We start from the raw sequence: 22,357 nt of genomic DNA, 5'->3' as shown, positions 1-22,357 counted from the left end.
ATGGGACAGTTCTACTCTGTCCTATTGGGTCCCTATGAGTTGGAATTCACTCGACCACAGTGGGGTTTTTTTTGTTTGTTTGTTTTTGTTTTTTAGAACTTTAGTAAGCAGATTGCCACATCTGTCTTCCTGGGTGTCTCTGCTTGGGTTCGAACCACCAAGCTGTCAGCTAGAAGTCGATTGCTTAACAGTTTGGCCACCCAGGCAACCTTTTAAAACCATAAAAGCTGTTACCACCGAGTTGATTCCAACTCACAGCAACCCTACAGACCCTATTATACACCAATAATAAGGAATCTAATTTTTCCTGGTATATTTCCTATGAGGTCTTAAATTACAAATGGAAACTGGTAAAGTCATAGAACTTTGGATATTCAGAAATTTAGTCAACCCCTTATTTGAGGGAGTAAAAAGTAATTCAAATGGCAAAAGACCAATTTAGAGTAATTAAGTTATTGACTTGCTAAAGTATGAAAAATATAACTGAATGAAGCTTACCCAGGTGAGATTCTACATAACGACTGCTTTTCTACAAAGAATGCCCGGGTTCCTCCACTCAAGTTGCCTTTTGTATGAAATGAAGCCTTTCTTACTACCTCTCCTTGTTTCTTTTCTCTTATTGCGCTATACATATCCTATTAGAAAAATTGTGAGGATGCATTCTCTCTCTCTCTGCAGGAAGCACCCTGAGGACAGGGAATGTTTTGTCAGTTTGGTATCCCCAGCATGAGGTGCAATGCTTGACACAAAATAGACATTCAGTTTGTGTCGGACTCGGAATGAAAGCATGAATTAGAAATGATCCGTTACCTCTAGGCAATAAAAAAAAAAAAAAATGGGGGGAAATTAAGCCTGCTAGCAGCTCTCCTGTACAAAAAAATACCTCTTAGACACACTAATTTTTAATACAAATCCAAACGGTAGCAATCCACAAATAGAAAGGCCTAATGACTTCTAATTTACACTGAAGCCAACAGAGGAGGAATATAGTGAAATTTTGGCTCACATGTAATCTGTTTCTCACAACAGGCTACCAACACCTAACCCTCTTAGAATTGGAGCACCAGGGAGATTGGGACGCGCACTCTTAAAAAAAGTTTCAGTTGCTGGATCCCGACTTGCGAAATTCCAGGCCCCAGATCCAGCGCGCGCTATAATCCACCGGCAGAAGAGCAGCCTCCGCCGGCCGCCTCACCCACCTGGCTCCCACCTCCCCGATCCCTGTCCCTTCCTCCCATCCTACCCCACCCACCCCACCCCACCCCACCCCACCCCACCCACCCCACCCACCTCACCCGCTCCTCTTCTTCCCCAGTTCCTCCCCTTTCCCTTCCTCCCTTCCCTTGACAACTTGATTTCGTGTTCGCCCTACCCTACCCCAAACACTCAAGCCCCTTTAAAAGTTTCCCGTTCTCTCGCTCCACCCTTAAATTCCAGGCCCCTCCACTGCTTCCTTCCCACATCTCCAAAACGCTTTCTTCAAATTCCCCACCAGATAAACCGGAAGTGCGTCATTCGGAGGCGCCGAGGCGGTCGTTTGGCGCGCGCGTCCTAACCCGCGCTTCTCAGTTAGGAGTTTTGGTCTTCTCCTTCTTTTTGGGATTTTTCCAGACGTTGGTGTCTCACACAGCGTCTGCTGTGTCTCTGATTTTAGAGATGCCGTCTTCTCTACTGGGTCCGGCTCCGCCGGCCCCCACGGCAGCCGCGGCCGCAGCCTTGCAGGAATCTCTGGAAAATGCCGGGCGACTCATCGACCGTCAGTTGCAAGAAGACCGCATGTACCCGGACCTCTCCGAGCTGCTGATGGTGTCTTCTCCAAGTGAGTGATCAGTGTCCATTTGGTGACTTTGCGTTTTCAGCAGAAAGGACTCCTTAACTTGATTCTTATCCCCAGAGCTGGTCCCGGCGAAGACATCCTGAGATTTTTGGCACTGTTTGTTCCATTTTTCAAAGAGCAGAAAAGAGCCTATATTCATTTTTTTCCTATCTTCACTTTCTTCGTTGTGGACAGTTGAGGGCTTGAGGAAACAAGAATGAGGAGCTAGCCCCCAGTTGAAGCAGAAGAGGCAAAGACCCCAACCCTAAAGAGCTCCTCACCTCCTCCCAAGTGTTTATTACTAAGGCCAGATGAGTTGGAGTTTGAGTTCTTAGCTTCTTGAGGTCCCATCCTTGTTCATACTTCGTATTAATATTTGAGTAGAACGAAAGAGCAAACGAAGTTAATTAGGAAATTTACCACGTTCACTCAAAAATATTTTTTATTATGTGTAGAGTTGCTGTAATAGGAAGGGGAGATGTTCAAAGAACTGATGGCATAAAGGAGGAGCACAGGGAAACCAGAGGTAATGGACAGGGAGGGTAAAGCAGAGTATGTGTCAACAAAAGAGAGATGACTGAAAAGTAATTCTTTTAACAGTTTTAAATTATGGCCAGGCTCTTTAAAGCGTTTGGAATTACATAAATTAGCTAGAAAAAATATGACCACTTTGTGAGATGGAATTGGAGAAAAACGTAAGTGTAAGTAAAATGGATACAGGATTTTTGATGTTAGCAAGAACCAAGATAATCTAACCAGAATAAACTATGCAATGTAAGTCTGAAAGACATTTTTGGCAGTTTATAAAAATGGATAATTGAGTAAACTTGTAGTCAAAGAAAAGAGAGACAAAGCAAATGTAGTATTTGCCCCTGACAGCTACTTACCAGTGGGGATGTCTGTGCACTTGAAGGCTTCACCAAGGAGTTTGGTTCTGCTCTTTGGCCATGTGGGGGTCTTAGTTATCTGTTGTTAGGTGTGGTAGAGTTGGTTCCAACTCATAGCGACCCTGTGTACAACCGGTCCTGTGCCATCCCTACAGTCGTTGCTATGCTTGAGCTCATTGTTGCAGCCACTGTGTCAGTCCACCTAATTGAGGGTCTTCCTCTTTTTCTCTAACCCTCTACCAAGCAGTCAGTACTTAGGGATTGATTATATTTTTCTCTCTATGTGTATATATATTTTTTAGTTCCCATAATAATTTAAAAATTTTTTACATATATTAGTTTCCCCCAACACCTTTGTACTCTAAACAAAACAAAACAAAACAAAAAAAAATTGCTGTGGAGACGATCTCAGACTCTTAGTGACCTTATAGCACAGAGTAGAACTGCCCCATAGGGTTTCCAAGGCTGTAATCTTTATGAAAGCAGGCTGCATATCTTTCTCTTGAAGAGCAGCTAGTGGGTTCCAACTGCTTACCTCTTGGTTAATAACCTAACACTTAACCGCTGGGCCACCAGAGCTCCTAAAATAGGTCATCACTCAAGTCTAAGGAATACCTTGTTCAGGACCTAGGAAAAGAGGCTGAGCTAGCTAGGCTCATGCCCTTAGTGTTCTGGGTCTTGGAGCAAGAGAAAGGCTGCCCAGTGAGAACACTATATAAAGCTATCTGTGGTTTGTTCCCCAATAAAATATTGCCTATGTGTTATTGTTTGTATGTCTGATTCCATTTCCTTAAAGAACATCAGTCTAATCAAATTAGAGTAATAGCACGGGGGAGAAATTAAAGAGGAAAGCCACGGATTGTTTTCATCCATAAGTTTAAGAGAGAAAGGAAATAAGCTAGCACTTATCTTTCGTTCAGTATTTTGTTTGCCCACAATTGTTTTATATTAGAATCCCAAGGCAGTTTTAGAAATATTCCATTTTGGATTAATAATAAGAAAAAACCACTAAATTATGGAACTAAACATCTTTGTTATGGAGTAAGTTTGTGAAAGATAATCTTCCATCAGGGCTGAAACCAGTAACTGCTGCACTTGAACAATGGAACTTCTCAGGCCTGCCGATTGTCAGGCCAGAACTAGTTTTTCTCTTTGCCTTTAGAGTTACTAGATACATAATTTTTTGTAGCTTGTCATGCTTTTTTGTATGCCCAGTTGATGAGTAAAACTTTATTTTTTTAAATAAGGGCTTCATTTTATTTTGTTGTAGATACTCCCACTGTTTCTGGAATGTCAGATATGGATTACCCTTTACAAGGACCTGGTTTGCTGTCAGTCCCTAACCTTCCAGAGATCAGTTCCATTCGGAGAGTTCCTCTCCCACCTGAACTTGTTGAACAGTTTGGGCGTATCCTATTACTTCGTATTTAACTGTGAAAAAAGTGTTGAAATTCGTTTTCTTATTATCATAGTTGTTTTGTATTTATGTTGTATGTCAGTTCATTTAAAAGTTTTGTTTAAAATACATTCATGTACATGGATAGTTTGCAGTGTGCCTAAAAATTTCCTATAAAATTTGCTTTTGAAAATTCAATCACATTTTAATTGAGTACATTTAAGAGAATGAATTGTTTAAAAATAACTGCATTTTTCAATGATTTATTGCCAAGTATTAGTTTCCAACTAAGTGCTATATGAGAACATTTTTTCTACCACAGGTTTTCAATGTAAAGACTCATATTTTTGTTTGTTCTCATATTTTAACATTTTGAAACTGAGATGTGGCTCAAAATGTTCAAAACAAACAAAAAACTGCCAGGTATTTCTTTTTTCTCCTAAAAAAAAGTTGTTGGTATGCTTTTACACTTAATGTTATCTGAGAATTGAGGAAGTTTAGAAATGATTGCGTTTCTAAGGATCACAATAGGATTCTGTATCTAAAGGTATGAGAAACTCAGATACTAGTGGCATCTTTTCTAGACTGAGTAGCTAGAGAAATTTTCTTCCCCTCTAAAAATAAAGATTTTATTTTTCTTAAAATGTGGCATACCATATAAAAAGCCCCCAGACTTAGTTATTTATTAGAAAGCACTTAAATGAAACTGTAACTCTTGTTATAAAGAGTTCAGGCTTCATCTGAGACTTTTTAAAATTTACTCAAAAAGTAAAAAATTATTATTATTTTAGTACAGAGTGATTTAGGAAAAGAAAGCCAATGGAAAAATACTTAAGAAATAAGTAGAAAAGTTAGCACTGTCTAACAGATATTTTCCCTAAAGCTTTCTTGTGTTTCTCTGAGTTCTTGTAAAATGGTATTAGTAGATATATTACGCACTTCATCCCACATTCTTTCTTGGTTCCTTAATATTCTTCTTTAATCCTTTGATTAGATTATACTCTTCAAGAGACATTTTCTTTTAATTAGAAATGATTTTGTTTTCATGGCTATTTCATTGTATTACATAACATAGTTGTCTATTTTTCAATTGCACTATTTATAAGAGGCTTGCAAATTGTCCCTGGCTATGACTTTAGCATAGTACGTGCCTTTTTGTCACACTTGCTCTTTTACTACTGTAAAAGATAGTTTTGTTTTTTGGAGTATTTTGTTGTTATTGTTGTTGAGAATAAGATAGTTTTTTAATGTCAAAAGTCAGTGATATTATTCGTATTTAGTATTTTTTGAAGTTGGTAATGGTAAAAACATTACCTTTATCCTTCAAAGTACATTTTAACCAATGGTGATGGTTGCATGTGATTAATGTAATTGTTGTCACCAAATTGTACACATGAGAAATGTTGAAGTGGCAAATACGTTATATTTTTTTTTACAACAATTAAAAAAATAAAATTTTAAGTGGTCAGTTAGTGTTAGCAGTTGTAAAATTATACATATTTCTATCGTACACTGGTTTTCATTAAACTTATTGGCAATTAAGATATTTCATTTGTTATTTATGTTAAAGAGTGGATAAATTACGATATTTTAATCATTAATTTTCATCCAAAAGCTTTTGAAACAAGTTTAAGAAAGATGAGCGTGAAATCTTTCCACCTTACATCCACACTACCTCAGATATGCAGTGTAACTGCATGATGGGAGTGTTCCCTCCAGTCAGCAGAGCTTGGCTCACGATTGACAGTGATATATTCATGTGGAACTATGAAGATGGGTATGTATTGAAAGCTGGTTTCCTTTAGCATGATTAGAATTTTCATCATCTTTATCTTGGCTAATGACCTCATTAGAAGCTGCCTAGTTTCTCTTGGATTCATCTAATGTCTGGCTCAGTGCTTCTTAATTAATATGCATATCAGTCACTTGGGGATATTTTTAAAATGTGGATTCTGTTCCAGTAGTTCTGAGTGAGGCTCAAGGGCCTGCATTTTTAATGAGCTTCCAGGTAAAGCTGGGTACCACTCAAAAGCAAGGGTGTGGGTCCTGAGCTTTTGTCTTGTTAAAAAAAAAAAAAAACCTGCTTCCATCAAGTCGATTCAAACTCATGGCACCCTATAGGACACAGTAGAGTTGCCCCATAAGGTTTCCAAGGCCGTAATCTTTACAGAAGCAGTCTGCCATGTCTTTCTCCCACGGAGTAGCTGGTGGATTTGAACCACTGACCCTTCAGTTAGCAGCCGAGCGCTTAACCACTGCACCAGCAGGGCTCCTTTTGTGTAAAGACAATGTATCAGTAATTCTTTGAGAGAGTTTGACGTTTTGAAAGACTTCTGTTTTTTTTTTTTTGGGACTGGGAGTTTGATAATTCATTGAGGTGACTTAACAATTATCATTTTGTGGGCTTGATCTTGCTTGCAAATTAAAGGTATATAATATGTCTGAGTGAAGGGCCAAGGCACTCTTGCTTAAATAAAGTATATTGACTTGGTGATCTCTATCTTGACTGTTTGAGGTACATTTTACTCACTTCCAGTTCTCCATAATCTTTAGGTTAGTTGTGGGATAACAATAGAAGGCTCATATAGTTAAGATGTTACTCTTGCCCCTGAGTAATTATAATGTAATTCTTAGAAACACGCACGCACACAAGATTGTATCATTGAATCAGAATTGATACTAAATGAGAACTTGTACCTTAATGGAACCATTTTTGTTTGCTGATGTTTTTATTAGAAGTTTTCATAGTTATTGTTGTTATAATGTTACAATAGCTTCGATGTATATTTGTGGTCATACTTCATGTCCCAGAGCATTAATGACCTTGACCCAGTTTGTTATATTGCCATAACGTGCTTGTTTTTATACTAAAGGGTGAAACCTCTTCATTTAGGCATGTATATGAAAACCCAATGCAAAATTATTATAGAAAAGATAAATCTGAGAATATTTTCTTTAAAAAAGGTTTTTACTTCAATTTATCACATTTTCATTAACAGCTTATTCATTGAACAAGTATTTATTGAGCCTAGTATGTGTTAGGAGCCCTGGTGGCGTAGTGGTTAAGAGCTCAACTACTAACCAAAAAGTTGGCAGTTAAAATCCACCAGCCACTCCTTGGAAACCATATGGGGCAGTTCAACTCTGTCCTGTAGGGTTGCTCTGAGTCAGAATTGATTAGATGGGAACAGGTTTGGTTTTGGTTTTTCATGTGTTAGGTACTGTTCTTGTATTAAGAACAATACTGAATGAGAAAAATGTGGTCTCTCTCCACATGGAACATGCAGTCCATCTTTACTGTGTATTCACAGTAGAACTCATTGAAGAATATGCATACTGAAAGCTTCAAGGCATATATACCATTATAAATCTTTAGTCTACAAATTCACTGGTGCCAAAACTTCAGCTAAACTTATTTTTAATTATTGAATTAACTTTTCTATTTTAAGTGCTAATTCCATCTAGATAGTTGAAACTTAATCTGGTTTAATTCATTGTTCTTCAACCCCCAATTTCTCATTTTAAGTGCTAATTCCATCCAGATAGTTGAAACTTAATCTGGTTTAATTCATTGTTCTTCAACCCCCAATTTCTCAGTTTGGGGGCTGTGCAGTTACCAAAGGGTCTTATATAATGCCAGAGTATGGGAAAATGGGGCAATATGGTCCACATAAGTTACCACTTAGATCTTTCTTGTTTACATGGCCCTTTTTACTTACACTTTCGTTAAACTGATGTCCAGATGCTCTGTTCTGGTTTTCTTTCTTTCTTTTCTTTTTTTTAGTGCTCTAATATGGGCAGTTTCTATTGCTCTAATTTCAGGTTCACTGATTCATCCCTTGACTATATCAGGTCTACTGATGAGTCCTTCCAAGATAGTCTTTTTTTCTGTTACTGTACTTTTTCTTATATTTCCATTGGATTGTTTTTTATAATTTCCGTCTCTGTGGAAATTCCTGACCTGTCCATACATATACATTTTGTCTATTATTTCTGTTAGACCCTTTGCAATATTGATCATAAACCAAAACCAAACCCGCTGCCATCAAGTTGATTCCTACTCATAGCAACCCTATAGGACAGAGTAGAACTGCACATAGGATTTCTAAGGCTGTATGTCTTGCGGAAGCGGACTGCCACATCTTTCTCCCACTGAATGGCTGGTGGGTTCAAACCACCGACCTTTCGATGCCAAGTGCTTTAGTAATGATCATAGTTATTTTATTTTCCCTGTCTGATAATTCCAACAGCTGAGTCTGGTCCTGTTGGTTGCTTTGTCTCTTGACAGTTTGACAGTGAGTTGTTTTAGTTTTTTCCCCTTTTTTTTGTGTCTCATGATTTTTGTTTGAACTTCCAGTATCATGTGTAGGGTAGTAGAGATTGTAGTAAACGATGTGAACCTTTGGAAGTGGCCGTGCCTCTCTTCTCCTAGGCCTTTATTGTGGGGGAGGTAACTTTTCCAAAGGCAAGAGTTAAACAGGCCTTGGATTTTGTTGTTAATGTTTATCCTCAGTATGTCACAGGCTTTCAGTTTGTGTTGAGTTGCTAGAAGGGTTGTCTTAATGTTCTGTTCTACCTTCAGCCTTAGACTTTTCCTGTGAGCCTGTGCCTTCTACATATTCTTTCCCTCCTCCAGTAGTAGATTGCTGTGATTTGATACTTGATGCTTTCAGCCTGGTCAGGGAGGGGATGTTAAAAGTGGGAGGTAGTTTTCCCTCCTTACATGGTTCATACTCAGCCTTAGGCAGCCCTTGTGTCCCTGAGTCTCAGGACTGAAAGGATTTTTGTTTTCTGGTTTATTTTTTTATTATATTCTATATATATATATATATATATATATATGTATATATCCTGGAGCCCTGGTGGTACAGTGGTTAAGAGCTCAGGCTGCTTACCAAAAGGTCAGCAGTTCGAATCCACCAGCCGCTCCTTGGAAACCATATGGGGCATTTCTAGTCTGTCCTGTAGGGTCGCTATGAGTCAGAATCAGCTTGATGGCAACGGATTTGTTTGGCTTTTTATATATATCCTATATTGTAGCAAAGAATATTGTGAGATGAAACTCCCATTTTTATTTATACGTATAACATGTTTTTCTTCAACTTTGACAGAGGAGACCTTGCCTATTTTGACGGACTTAGTGAGACTATTCTTGCTGTGGGGCTTGTGAAACCAAAAGCTGGTAAGAAATTAAAATATAAGGATGATACTATGTTTTTGAATATACATAGACTCCAAGTGTTTTAAGACTGAATGATAACACATTTTAAATAGTTGAATTTCCTATTGAAGCTTTGTTCTGAATTAATTCTAATTGAAAAAAAAAATTTTTTTTTTTTTTTTTTAATCACTAGGGGAATATTTAATACTGTTCACTCAACTTTAATGGCATGAGTGGGTCTGCCTTTAAAAATGTTAAACTATAGTTCATTCGTTTTTATCTGGCTTACTTTTTGTTATGTTTTCTTGATTTACTGGAAGTTTTTTACATTACAGATTTTCCACCAATTACTGAATTTATTGTAAAAAGCATTTTTGTCTCTGCGTTGTTTTGGTTTTGATAGCCCAAGTCATAAACCAACCCCACCGGGTTTAAAAAATTCCAACTTCACTAAGTTTCTGTAATCAAAAATTACTTCTTTGCCTAACATAGTGACTGAATGTTTCAAGATAGGACTTTGTTAAGGGGAAATAAGTATTCGTAAAGTTTAAGCTTTTTAAATCAGTTTTTCATGAAAAATCATCTGTATTTCGAGGTCATTAAACCAGAAGCTGTGTGCCTTCGGCTTTATTGACTTGAACAACAACAACAAAAAAACTGGTTTTGTGCCCTTTGACGTTCATCAGTGAAAGTAAAACCAGATGAGGATATAAGATTTGTTGTATTTTCTATGACATTTAACAATTTTAAGTAGGCCAAATGTATACACAGAGCAAATTAGTTTCCCGTTCGGTAGTTTATACAGAAATGGTTCCGTGATGTGGGTTGCACTCCCAGCAATGTGTCAGCACACTCCCCATTACCACCCTGAGTTCCTCATTTCTACTTGTCCAGTTTTCTTGCTTCTTCCTGCCTTCTCATCCTTGCTTTTGGGCATATGTTGTCCTTTTGGTCTCATGTAGATGATTGCTTTAAGGAGCACTTTTCTCATGTGTGTTATTATTTATGTATGGGTCTATTTGGCTGCAAGGGGATCTCCGGGAATGACTTCAGTTCTAAGTCAGAAGGGTGGCTAAGGGCTATAGTCTTGGGTTCAGCCAGCCTCTCTCAGACCAATAAATCTGGTCTTTTCCGTGAATTTGAATTTTGTTCTACGGTTTTCTCCTGCTCTGCCTGGGATCATGTATTGTGATCCTGTCAGAGCAGTTGGTAGTTGGTAACTGGTCACCATCTAGTTCTTCTGGACTCAGGCTGGTGGAGGCTATGTTCATTAGTCCTTCAGAATAATATTTTCCTTGGGCCTTTGGTTTTTTTCATTCTCCTTTGCTCCAAACAGGACTGGACCAACAGTATAGAACATTTTCTTTATGAGCTATGTTATGCCAGTTGATCTAGATGTTCCCCAGGACTATGGTCCTTAGCCTTGAAGCCCAGTAACTCAATCCCACAAGGTGTTTGGTTATGTCTAGGTTGTATTCATGACTGCACCACCTGTGTGATGTATTATATATGTGAATATACATGCAGCACATACAAATATGTATGTGGAAATATCCATAGCCAAACCTATATATGCATGTGGTTGTATACCTTCCCACATCTATTCAGCATACATATCTACCTGTGTATCCACTCATAAATAACTGTTTGTTATTACTGTTGTTGCAGGATTATGTATGTTATAGTATTTGCCTTCATTGCCTTTCATTCCTGTATACCTCCCAGTGTCTTCCCTTGCCTTGGTTATGTTGTTCTGACTTCCCCGTATTGTGTATTATCTTTCCCTCCACCAATATTAACACATATCTAGTCTCTAGTTAGTGATTTTTCCTTCTTCCCCTGCCTCGTCCCTGGTAGCCATCAAAAAGTGTTTCTTTCTGTGTGTAAACCTTTTCTTGACTTGAGGCACTGTTTTTGAATGTCCTAACATGATGACAGTAATAATTGTACATAGCATCTCATGTCACAACACCTTAGCATAAATTAATGTAATTTTTTCAAAAATACTCAAAATAAGTGGAAAATGTATTTTGTCCTTGTTCTTATGCCCCTTCTGAAACTAAATTATCTGATTTTGAGATATAAACTCATTTGGGAAAAGAATTCACTCTTCTCTAAAAGATGAACCAGACCAACAACAAAAAAAACCCCTCTGCCATCGAGTCGATTCCAAGTCATAGTGACCCCATAGGACAGAGTAGAACTGCCCCATGGGGTTTCCGAGGAGCACCTGGTGGATTCGAACTGCTGACGTTTTGGTTAGCAGCCGTTGCTCTTAACCACTACGCCACCAGGGTTTCCAAAAGATGCACATAAATGTATATATTTCCTCTAGACTCTATCAAGATCCTAACAGTTTAACTAATAGATAATTATAGGTCTAAATTTTGTTTCCTATGTCCTGTTTCCAGAATGAAATCTTTATATCTTAATAAACCTAAATGATTTTGTAATTTAACACTGATCTTCAATGGTGTTCAATACTGAAGTGATTTTTTCCTAAGGTGATTTTTTTTTTTGTAGCATTATTTATGTATTTAAATGATCACAGGTAGTAATTTTTAAACATTTTTAGACATTTTAAAATGTTTATCAACGTTAACAGGATTTATACTTTGTACTGTTCACTCACTAGTTCATTTTAACAGTAAAATCATGTTCAATTAATGCTTAAGTACTAGAGTTTTTTCTGAAAATAATTCCTACCCCATGTCTACTTATTTTATCTTAGGTATCTTTCAGCCTCATGTACGACACCTCTTGGTTTTGGCAACTCCTGTGGATATAGTGATTCTTGGACTCAGCTATGCTAACTTACAAACAGGTGTGGCAATCCACTTTTTCTTTCCTTTTTTTTTTTTGTAATAAAAGTATGTTGGACAATATTAAGTTAACTTTCCAGGCTATTTGCTTGCAGGAAACTAATATTTCTGTATAGGTAAGGGATCTTTCTGGTTAGTCGCTCCACCAAAAAAAGAACTATTTTGGATATATTTACCATATTAGTTTGTAGTTCTTAAACGTCCAACATAACTGGAGGATAACAGTAGAAAAATAATTAATACTAGTGTGTTTTTTAATAACGCCTTTTATTTCTTTGTTTCTAATTTTGCAATGGCCATTTTAACATATAGAACACTGAAATGTAATGTGTTATCTTTTTTACCGTTAAAATAAGATGCTCTCAATTAATTTATTTCAAGCACACTGAATGGTTTATATTCTGGCAATTTGTTTGGGTGAAATAATGTTGAATTTCAGTGACTCAAATTAGTGATTATTACTTCCATGTCCTCGGGCTCTTTTCCAAAATTTAATAACTTGAGTCAGTTTTTTGTTTGATGTTTTGCTATGTTGCTTGTGTTCGTGTGTGCGCTTGTGTGTATGGCACACACGTGTGCAAGTGTAAGTATGTGTATAGTAGGTTTTATTTAACTTGAATTATCAAATTATTTGTATCTAATCCTTTTTATAGTAATTTAGAAATGTATGCTATAAAAGTTTTTGAATGTATTGATAAGAATTCAGTAAGAATATCAATTCTGAAGATAATGCAGGAATTGTTTTAATCTTTTTTAAAAAATGACAAACTGATTACTGTTTTCTGTCTTTAAAAACAAAATAGGTTCTGGAGTTCTTAATGACAGTATGTCTGGTGGAATGCAGTTGCTTCCAGATCCTTTATATTCTCTTCCCACTGATAATACTTACCTTTTAACAATAACTTCCACCGATAGTGGCAGAATTTTCTTGGCTGGAAAGGATGGCTGTTTATATGAAGTAGCATACCAAGTAAGTCTGGCATTTATAAACATTTTTTCCTCTCACTTGAGAGAATAGGGATAGATAGACTTTTGTTTTTATTTTCTCATTGTGTAAGCACATTTTTTCTTTTTTTAGATAATATTATGTTTTCGGTACACGTTAACATATTCTTGATGGAAAAGAAAATATTCAAACATAGAGCTGAAGTTTAGTCCTCCATGACTTCATCATGCCCACAAAACTCAGTCCTCTCCCCAGAAGTAAAAACAGTTATAAGTTTTCTATATATCCTTGTAAAACATGTACATTGATGTATGTTTGTATTTATACATGTGTATTTGTATATGTTTATGTACACATATACAAATGCTTAGGACTTTTTTCTATATGTCTGTTTTACTTGGATAGTAGCATATTTGTTTCACAACTTACTTTGTTCTTAACAATATGTCTTGAAAGTCTATCAGTTTCTGTTGCTGTCCAGTGGATTCCAAATCATAGCGACCCTATAGGATGGAGTAGAACTGCCACATAAGGTTTCCAAGGAGCTGCTGGCAAATTCGAACTGCAGAGCTTTTGGTTAGCAGCCGAGCTCTTAACTGCTGTGCCACCAGGGCTCCTCTTTATCAGTACCTGGTAGATACACATTATGTTTTGTGATTGCTCATAGTAGTCCATAATATGGATATACATAGTTTACTTTACAATTCCTCTCTTGATGAACTTCTAGGTTGTTTTCAACTTTTCCTTTTATTCAAATAATGATGTAATGAGTATTCTTTTGCAGGCCTCCTTGTGTACATGTGTAGATATTTCTAGAGTGGCAACCTAGAATTCTAATTGCTAGGTTATGTGTATGTATTTAAAATTGTATTTGATACTTTCACGTTACCCTGTAAGAGTTTTAGACTCTTAGCAGCCATCTATGAATGTTTCCTTTACCCTGCACTTACCTTCACTAACACTGATATTATCAAGTTATTAATTTTGGTCAATCTAATGGAAAGAAATTGCTTTTTTAAAAACTATGCAACTTTCATAAATTTATTGGTCTTTTGTATTTTTTTGTATTCCGAATTGACTGTGTCCTTAACCCCCTTTTTTTTTTTTTTGCTCTGCTGTTGCCTTTTTTATAAGGTTAAAATTAGGAATTTGAGATACGGTATCTGTTAGCCAAAAGATTGGCAGTTCAGACCTGCCCCTTGGAAGACAGGCCTGGCAATCTGTTTCTGAAAGGTCACAGCCTTGAAAACCCTATGCTTATTCTGCTTTGCACACATGGGGTCACCATGAGTCAGAGCTGACTTGGCAGCAACTAACAACAACAAAAATATGCTCATAGTCACACAGCTAATTTGTGGAACAGCTAGGGTTAGAACCCAGATCTGCTTTGTTTTTTATATTATATTGTACCTCTTCCTTTCCCAGTTTCTCTTGGCTTTGTTTACTACTAAAAATGGTTTTGCTGCAGAAATGGCAAAACTCAGTCATTGAGAAGAAGTCTGTAGATTGTGGTGATGGCAGCTTCTGCTGTAACAGTGTCCTTTTAAATGGGAAGAGATAATGCATACCATCCAGTGTATCTGTGGTGATTCTAAACTGCTCGTTATTTTCTTTACTGCTTAAAGTAGGAGTTTTTAACGTAATTAAAATACACGTTTACTAACAGCACTCCTGAAGTTGCCGGCATGGACATAGCTGATTTCGCTGAGCATTTGATTATGATTGAATATATTTACTACTTTTAACAAGACTCAACTCAGTACTTACCTTTTAATAGTATGTCTTGCTTTATTTATAACCACTGCCATTTTGTGAAGATTTGGAAATTCTTATAAACATGGATATATGACAGTTGGTGTGAGAGAATTACATATACCTTATTTCTTTCATTGTTTTCTTTTAAGGCAGAAGCAGGTTGGTTTAGCCAAAGATGCAGGAAAATAAACCATTCAAAGAGTGCACTTTCTTTCCTTGTTCCTTCCTTGCTACAATTCACATTTTCAGAAGATGGTAAGAAAACAAAACAAATTTTTAACATATTAGGGACTTAACATTTTCTTTAGAAACTCTCACTCTTAGTTGAAACAGTTTGTCATATTAAATAAGATTTGTTGTATACTCATATTGTAAAAAAAAATATTATATAACATCAAGACCGCATAGGTTTTTTTTCTCAAGGTGCTTATTTTTTATGTATGTAGCCTCAGGGAACATGTGTCCAAAACATCTCTGCCTACTTAAAATATGTGTGTATGGGAGAGCGTTACGACAGACAGTAAGACATATAAGATTATGCGTGATTGGTTAATGAAAATTTTATGACCAGAGACTCATAGGAACCTAATCCTGTATTTCCCCTGGTTGTAATGGTTCCATATTTGCTAATTCAGTGGTCATAGTGACTTTATACAGCATAACTGTTGTGAGATTAATGAGAATCGACTGTATGTGTTTTGTTTGGTCTAGAGCCTATTCCCGGTATAAAATGTATCCCAGTATAAAATGAATATGTCTGAGTTTTGAGTGAATGATAGGTCTAGGTAGGTGAATTAATTTTAAAAATGCTTCAGCAAAATAAGATACATACACCTAAAATAATCCTTAGTATGACTGATTTTTTTATTCTCTTCACAAAAGGGATTATTTACTAAATTGGAAACTTCCTGAAGGAAAGAATCAGCTATAATTCATCTAGGTGCTCCTAGCATGTAACAAACACTCAGTAAATGATTGTTGAATGAATGAATATTCTAGAACTTTTGTGTGTGGCTTAAAACTCACTTCTAGTACTGAGTAGCTTATTAGTGATGGTCTTAACTCAGAGTATTTGACATCTCATTTTTCACATGATGTTTGACTAAATCCTTCCTGGCCAGGTTCTTAGGCAAATATTCCATGACTTACTACCTACAAAGGAAGAGCAAAGCCCCTAAATGCAAAGTTCTAATTCAACAATTTTAATTTGTTGTAAGTAGCTCTGTGTTTGATTTGTTAATTTTTTTTTCTTTCTTACTTTTAGATCCTATTGTTCAAATTGCAGTTGATAATTCTAGAAATATTTTATATACACGATCTGAGAAAGGGGTAATACAGGTAAGTATTAGTATTATGCTATCATTTGAGGGAAGGGGAATCCCTGTTTTTAAGGAGGAAGATTCAGTCACTCTTGGACTTTTTCTGTGAACTATGTGCCTTTTTTAAAACATCCCTGAGCCACTTCATAGGATTAGTGTTATAAGATTTCCAATTTCTCAACATTTCCGTATATGTATGAAGTGTCAAAATTAATTCCTGGAAAGGAAATGTTTGTTTCATAAAATGTATGCCTTGCGCAGTTGTGTTTAAGTGAGTACAATTGTTCGTTCACAGGTTTATGATTTGGGCCAAGATGGACAAGGAATGAGCAGAGTTGCTTCTGTTTCACAGAATTCTATTGTCTCTGCTGCTGGAAACATTGCTAGGTAATTTGTAATTTATTGCCAGACATTTCATTTGCAGGCAATTATATTATTTACATGCAGTGTACTAAAATTAAACTGTTCCCTCCTCAAAATGTGTTTAAAAGGTGAGGAGTGTTGAAGGAGACCACATCGTGGTTTGAAACAGAGCTGTTAAAGACTCTTGATTTTATTTGGCCAATATTCTTATGTTTGATGGTTAAAAACATAAGGCAGACTGATTTTAAAGTTCTGAAGCATAGCTTTATGTGTGTTTTTCCTCAGGATTTTAATTGGTTTGCTATAGGAATCACAGGTGTTCTAAGAAGCTACATGTCTCAAAGTTGCTGCTCGTAACAACCCTCCTCTTTCTAACAAATCTACATAATACAAAGCTTAGCTTGTTTGATAATTGACATAGTGCATCTTGGGAATACAGAGTTCTACAGAATATATTATCCTTATTTTATGCCTGAGGAAACCGGAACTAAGGGATGTTGTAGTTTGCTTGAGGCCCAACCTGGAAGCCAAGGCTTCAGCACTGTGCATTGTTCTTTCATATATTCCAGCTGACCTAGCTGCAGACATTTTCCTCATTTAGCACAGGGCTTGGAATTTCAGTTTTTGTTATCTATGTGCCTGTGTCATTGCTGCAGTCGAATATACCAGTGTAACATGTTTTCTTTGCTCTTCAGTGACAAAGTCTCAAAACAGTCTAAAAAATGGGTTTCTTTTTTCTTCCCCCCATTTTTTTTTTTAATTGAAAAACAAAAGTTGAAAGAACGGTGTGGTAAAAACTGGTATATTCTTTATCTAAATTCATTCTGTTAGTAACATTTTATCACGTTTGCTCACTCACTCTCATGAACTGTTTAAAAGTAAGTTGTAGACATCAAGACTAACAGTGGCGATCTTTACAATGATATTTCGATACTACGAGAAGAACTTATTTCTCATCAACCATTTACTCAATGGTTTTAGCATCCTTTCATGATCTTTATTTGAAAAAAGGGTTACTCTTAAACAACAAAACACATTCTAGAGTTTTTTGCTAGTTCTTGCTGCTATTGATTGCCTCACTTTCCTAAGAAATTAGTTTTCAATTACTTTAGCATGTTCAGACATGTAAAAATGCTGGTGGGAATGTTTCTTTGCAATTTAATAGATATATTTTTAAAATACATTTTAGTTTTTCTCCTTTTTTTTAGGACAATAGATCGTTCTGTTTTTAAGCCAATTGTTCAGATAGCAGTGATTGAAAATTCTGAATCACTAGATTGTCAGTTATTGGCTGTTACACATACAGGTAAGTTGTTGTATTTATGTATCTGCCATCACTATTATAACTTTTGATAATTCTCTGTTAATTTACAATTGGAATTCCATGTTAAGATTTTTGTATCAATTGTCAAACCATATTAAGAATTCATAAAATTAAGAATTTTGAAAATTGAGAGATTCCTCTGGTTCTGTCCCCTCCTTTTTAGATGTAAAACCAAACCTGAAAGGTAAGGTAGCTAACATTCTGTCTTGTCAGCCTGAATTGGATCCCAGGACCCCTTGGTTTTTAGTTGCAAGTTTTTTCTCCCAAAATGTGTTGATTCACCTCTCAGTTCTGAATCACAGTTTATTAGAAATCCATTTCAGGTAGTCACCTGGGTGGTGATTAAAACCAGTCAGGAGAGCGATATGGCATTAGCAGACTTTTGTGTGCCTATATGGGATTGCGTCAATAACACACGTTCCTCGGGTCCTTTGTTTTTTGTGACTGATACATAATTTTTCCCCATCCTCAGGTATAAGGTTATATTTCAACACATGTCCATTCAGACAGCCATTAGCACGGCCCAATACATTGACACTGGTTCATGTTCGTTTACCTCCTGGATTTTCAGCATCTTCAACTGTGGAAAAGCCTTCAAAAGTACATAAAGCTCTTTATAGTAAAGGTATGTTTTGAAGCACTACCAGATTTAATATTGGTTTCTTAAAATTGATAAAATCATAAGACATTTTGAGTTGTTTGAAAATAACATAAACCAGTTCTACAGTAAAGTTTAGAATGATTTATTTTTACCCAGGTACGGTATCTATATCTATTTTGTATTAACATTTAAAGTATTTGGTGTGTATATAAAAACTATAGTATTGCTTAAATGTTTAAGTACTGTTTGAGATACTTCAATTTCAGCATCCTATGAACCTTGTATATGAGCTCGCTTGTCAAAATCAGTGTTATACCTGCTGTTAATAGATTCCAAACTCTTCTGATACCAAGCAGGCAACGTTTTTATGGATGTGGAAAGTTTTGTGTACAACAGTACAGAATCTTTGTGATAAACTTTGGGATTCTTAATTAAGTTAAACCAAAAATTAAGTTTTGGTTAAATATTTAAAACTTTAAAAAAATCTGTATGTACCTTTTCCCTTCTGGGAAAACATTTCCAAAACATTTGTTTTGATTTTCTGGTCCTTTTTAGGCCTTTTCGGTACTTATCCTGCTGACTTCCAACATTTTATTGTTCGACACCCAAGTGAAATACTTTACAAATAGAAATTTTTCCAAACACATAGTACCATGCACCATTACCACTTTACTTAACAGCTTGGTTGAGATAAAATTCACATACCATAAAATTTACCCCTTTAAATTGTTCAATTTAGTGGTTTTTAGTATATTCACAGAGTTGCACAACCATCACTACTAATTTTAGTATGTTTTCATCACCTCGTAAGGAAACCTCCACACCATTAGCAATTACTCTCCATAACCCTAGTTCCTGGCAACCATAAATCCACTTTCTGGCTTTATTAGGTTTGCCTTTTCTGTGCATTTCATGTAAATGGAGTCATACAGTATGTGGCCTCTTGTATCTGCCTTCTTCACTCAGTGTATGTTTCCAAGATGTGTCCATGTTTTGGCATGCATGAGTGCTGTATTCTTTTTTATGGCTATACCACATTTTGTTTATTCATCAGTTGTGGACATTTGGAATGCTTCCACTTTTAAGCGATTGTGAATAACACTGTCATAAACAAAAGTTTTTTGTAGGCGTGTTTTGATTTCTCTTGGGTATATGCTTAGGAATGAATGAAATTGCTGGATCATACGGTAAGTACCATTAACCTTTTGAGGACCTGCCAGGCCATTTTCCAAAGTGAATGCACCATTTTACATTCCTACCAACAGAGTATGAGGATTCCAATTTCTCTGCATCCTTGCCAGTACTTGTTATCTGTTTTAATTATACCTATCCTAATGGTGTGAAGTGGTATTTCATTGTAGTTTTGATTTGCATTTCCTTGATGACTAATGATGTTGCCCATCTTTTCGTGTGTTTACTGGCCATTTCTTTGAAGAAATGACTGTTGAGATTTTTTGTCCCATTTTTAATTTGAGTATTTGTCTTTTTATTATTCAGTTGTAAGAGTTCTTTGTATACTCTAGAAACACGTCCCTTATCACATACATAGTCTGCAAATGTTTTCTTCTGTTTTGTGGATTGCCTTTTCATTTTCTTGATGGTATCCTTTGAAGCACCATTTAATTTTGATGAAGTTCACTTTACCTATTTTTTTCTTTTTTAATTGTGCTTTTGATTTCATATCCGTGAAGCCATTGCCTAACCCAGGGTCATGAAGTTTTATCCCTCTTTTCCTCTACAATTTTTATAGATTCAGGTTTTTCATTTACTAGCTCTTTGATCCATCCTGAGTTAATTTTTGTGTATGATATGAGGTAGGGTCTAACTTTATTTTTTGCATCCAGTTGTAGCTCATTTATTGACTATCTCATTTATTCCCATTGAATTGACTTGGCACCATTGTCTAAAATGAATTGTCCTTAAGTGTATGGGTTTATTTCTGGATTGTCAGTTCTATTCATTGATCTATACATCTGTCTTTATGCCAGTAACACACAGTCTTAATGGCTGTAGCTTTGTAGTAAGTTTTAAAATTGGGATGTGAGATTCCTCCAACTCTCTTTTTTTCTCAACATTTTTTAAAACTATACTGGATCCCTTCATTTCCATATGAATTTAGGAATCAGCTTGTCAATTTCTGTAAAAAAGGCAGTTGGGATTTTGATAGTTGAATCTGTAGATCAATATGGGGAGCGTTGCTGTCTTAATATTAAGTGTTCGAATCCATAAACACAAAGTATCTTTCCATTTGCTTAGGCCTACCCTAATTTCCTTCAGTTGTATTTTCTAGTTTTCAATGTACGGGTCTTGCATTACTTTTTTAAAATTTATTCCTAAGTGTTGTATTCTTTTTATGCTTTTGTAAAAGGAAATAAGTTATAAAGCTACAAATGTATTTAGGAGGAAATATCTGTGGTTTTAATGAGTACAATTCAATCACATTTTAGTTATTCAAACTTTCATATGCTAAATTTTAAGAAACATTTTCTGCCATCTTGATATAAACTGCTCTCAGTTGTTCACAAGCCAGTTATATGTTTTATGAATTAACTCTGTTCCCATCACCTAATACCATATTATGGATTTAAGATTGATATTAATAAAGATAATGTAAAGGGGACAAGTGAGAGGGAGGGACTGAAATTCAGCAAACACAGGAGAATATATTACAGATTGAAACTCTGCCATTTCACTAGCATTTTCTTTTTTTTTTTCATGGTGTGTTTGAATTAACCAGCACGTAAACTATCTCATTCAATATTGTTGTTGTTGTTGTTGTTAGGTGCCGTCGAGTCAGTTCGGACTCAAAGCAACCCTATGCACAACAGAATGAAACACTGCCCAGTCCTGAGCCATCCTTATAATCGTTGTTACGCTTGAGCTCATTGTTACAGCCACTGTGTCAGTCCACCTTGTTGAGGGTCTTCCTCTTTTCCGCTGACCCTGTACTCTGCCAAGCATGATGTCCTTCTCCAGGAACTGATCCCTCCTGACAACATGTCCCAAGTATGTAACTCAGTCTTGCCATCCTTGCTTCTAAGGAGCATTCTGGCTGCACTTCTTCTAAGACAAATTTGTTCTTTTGGCAGTCCATGGTATATTCAGTATTCTTTGCCAACAGCACAATTCAAAGGCATCAATTCTTCTTCAGTCTCCCTTATTCATCGTCCAGCTTTCACATGCGTATGATACCACTGAAAATACCATGGTTTGGGTCAGGCGCACTTTAGTCTTCAAGGTGACATCTTTGCTCTTCAACACTTTACAGAGGTCCTTTGCAGCAGATTTACCCAATGCAATGCGTCTTTTGATTTCTTGACTGCTGCTTCCATGGCTGTTGATTGTGGATCCAAGTACAGTGAAATCCTTGACAACTTCAATCTTTTCTCCGTTTATCATGATGTTGCTCATTGGTCCAGTTGTGAGGATTTTTGTTTTCTTTATTTTGAGGTGCAATCCCTGCTGAAGGCTGTGGTCTTTGATCTTCATTAGTAAGTGCTTCAAGTTCTCTTACTTTCAGCAAGCAAGGTTGTGTCATCTGCATAATGCAGGTTGTTAATGAGTCTTCCTCCAATCCTGATGCCCCATTCTTCTTCATATAGTCCAGCTTCTCGGATTATTTGCTCAGCACACAGATTAAATAGGTATGGTGAAAGAATACAACCCTTACACACACATTTCCTGACTTTAGACCAATCAGTATCCCCTTGTTCTGTCTGAACAACTGCCTCTTCATCTATGTAAAGGTTCCTCATGAGCTCGATTAAGTGTTCTGCATTTCCCACTCTTCACAACATTATGCATAATTTGTTATGATCCACACAGTCCAATGCCTTTGCATAGTCAATAAAACACAGGTAAATATCCTTCTGGTATTCTCTGCTTTCAGCCAGGATCCATCTGACATCAGCTATGATATCCCTGGTTCCACATCCTCTTCTGAAACCAGCCTGAATTTCTGGCAGCT

The 22,357-nt window shown here is 36.3% G+C and overlaps 1 protein-coding gene across 1 annotated transcript in view; it reads left to right on the top strand.

The window, feature by feature from the left end:
* The first annotated feature begins 1,520 nt into the window (after positions 1 to 1,520).
* Positions 1,521 to 22,357, top strand: part of NUP155 (nucleoporin 155) — a 69,614-nt gene continuing 48,777 nt past the window's right edge. The window contains exons 1-11 of the mRNA XM_049862533.1: positions 1,521 to 1,819; positions 3,974 to 4,111; positions 5,780 to 5,876; positions 9,211 to 9,281; positions 11,992 to 12,084; positions 12,886 to 13,052; positions 14,933 to 15,038; positions 16,048 to 16,121; positions 16,398 to 16,489; positions 17,674 to 17,771; positions 18,262 to 18,414. Coding sequence (XP_049718490.1) covers positions 1,657 to 1,819; positions 3,974 to 4,111; positions 5,780 to 5,876; positions 9,211 to 9,281; positions 11,992 to 12,084; positions 12,886 to 13,052; positions 14,933 to 15,038; positions 16,048 to 16,121; positions 16,398 to 16,489; positions 17,674 to 17,771; positions 18,262 to 18,414 — 1,252 coding nt within the window. The 5' untranslated portion in view covers positions 1,521 to 1,656. The remainder of the gene's footprint in view (positions 1,820 to 3,973; positions 4,112 to 5,779; positions 5,877 to 9,210; positions 9,282 to 11,991; positions 12,085 to 12,885; positions 13,053 to 14,932; positions 15,039 to 16,047; positions 16,122 to 16,397; positions 16,490 to 17,673; positions 17,772 to 18,261; positions 18,415 to 22,357) is intronic.

The sequence above is a fragment of the Elephas maximus genome, chromosome 2 (genome assembly GCF_024166365.1).
Source record: "Elephas maximus indicus isolate mEleMax1 chromosome 2, mEleMax1 primary haplotype, whole genome shotgun sequence".
NCBI lineage: Eukaryota > Metazoa > Chordata > Mammalia > Proboscidea > Elephantidae > Elephas > Elephas maximus.
This window is presented reverse-complemented; position numbering and strand designations above follow the sequence as displayed.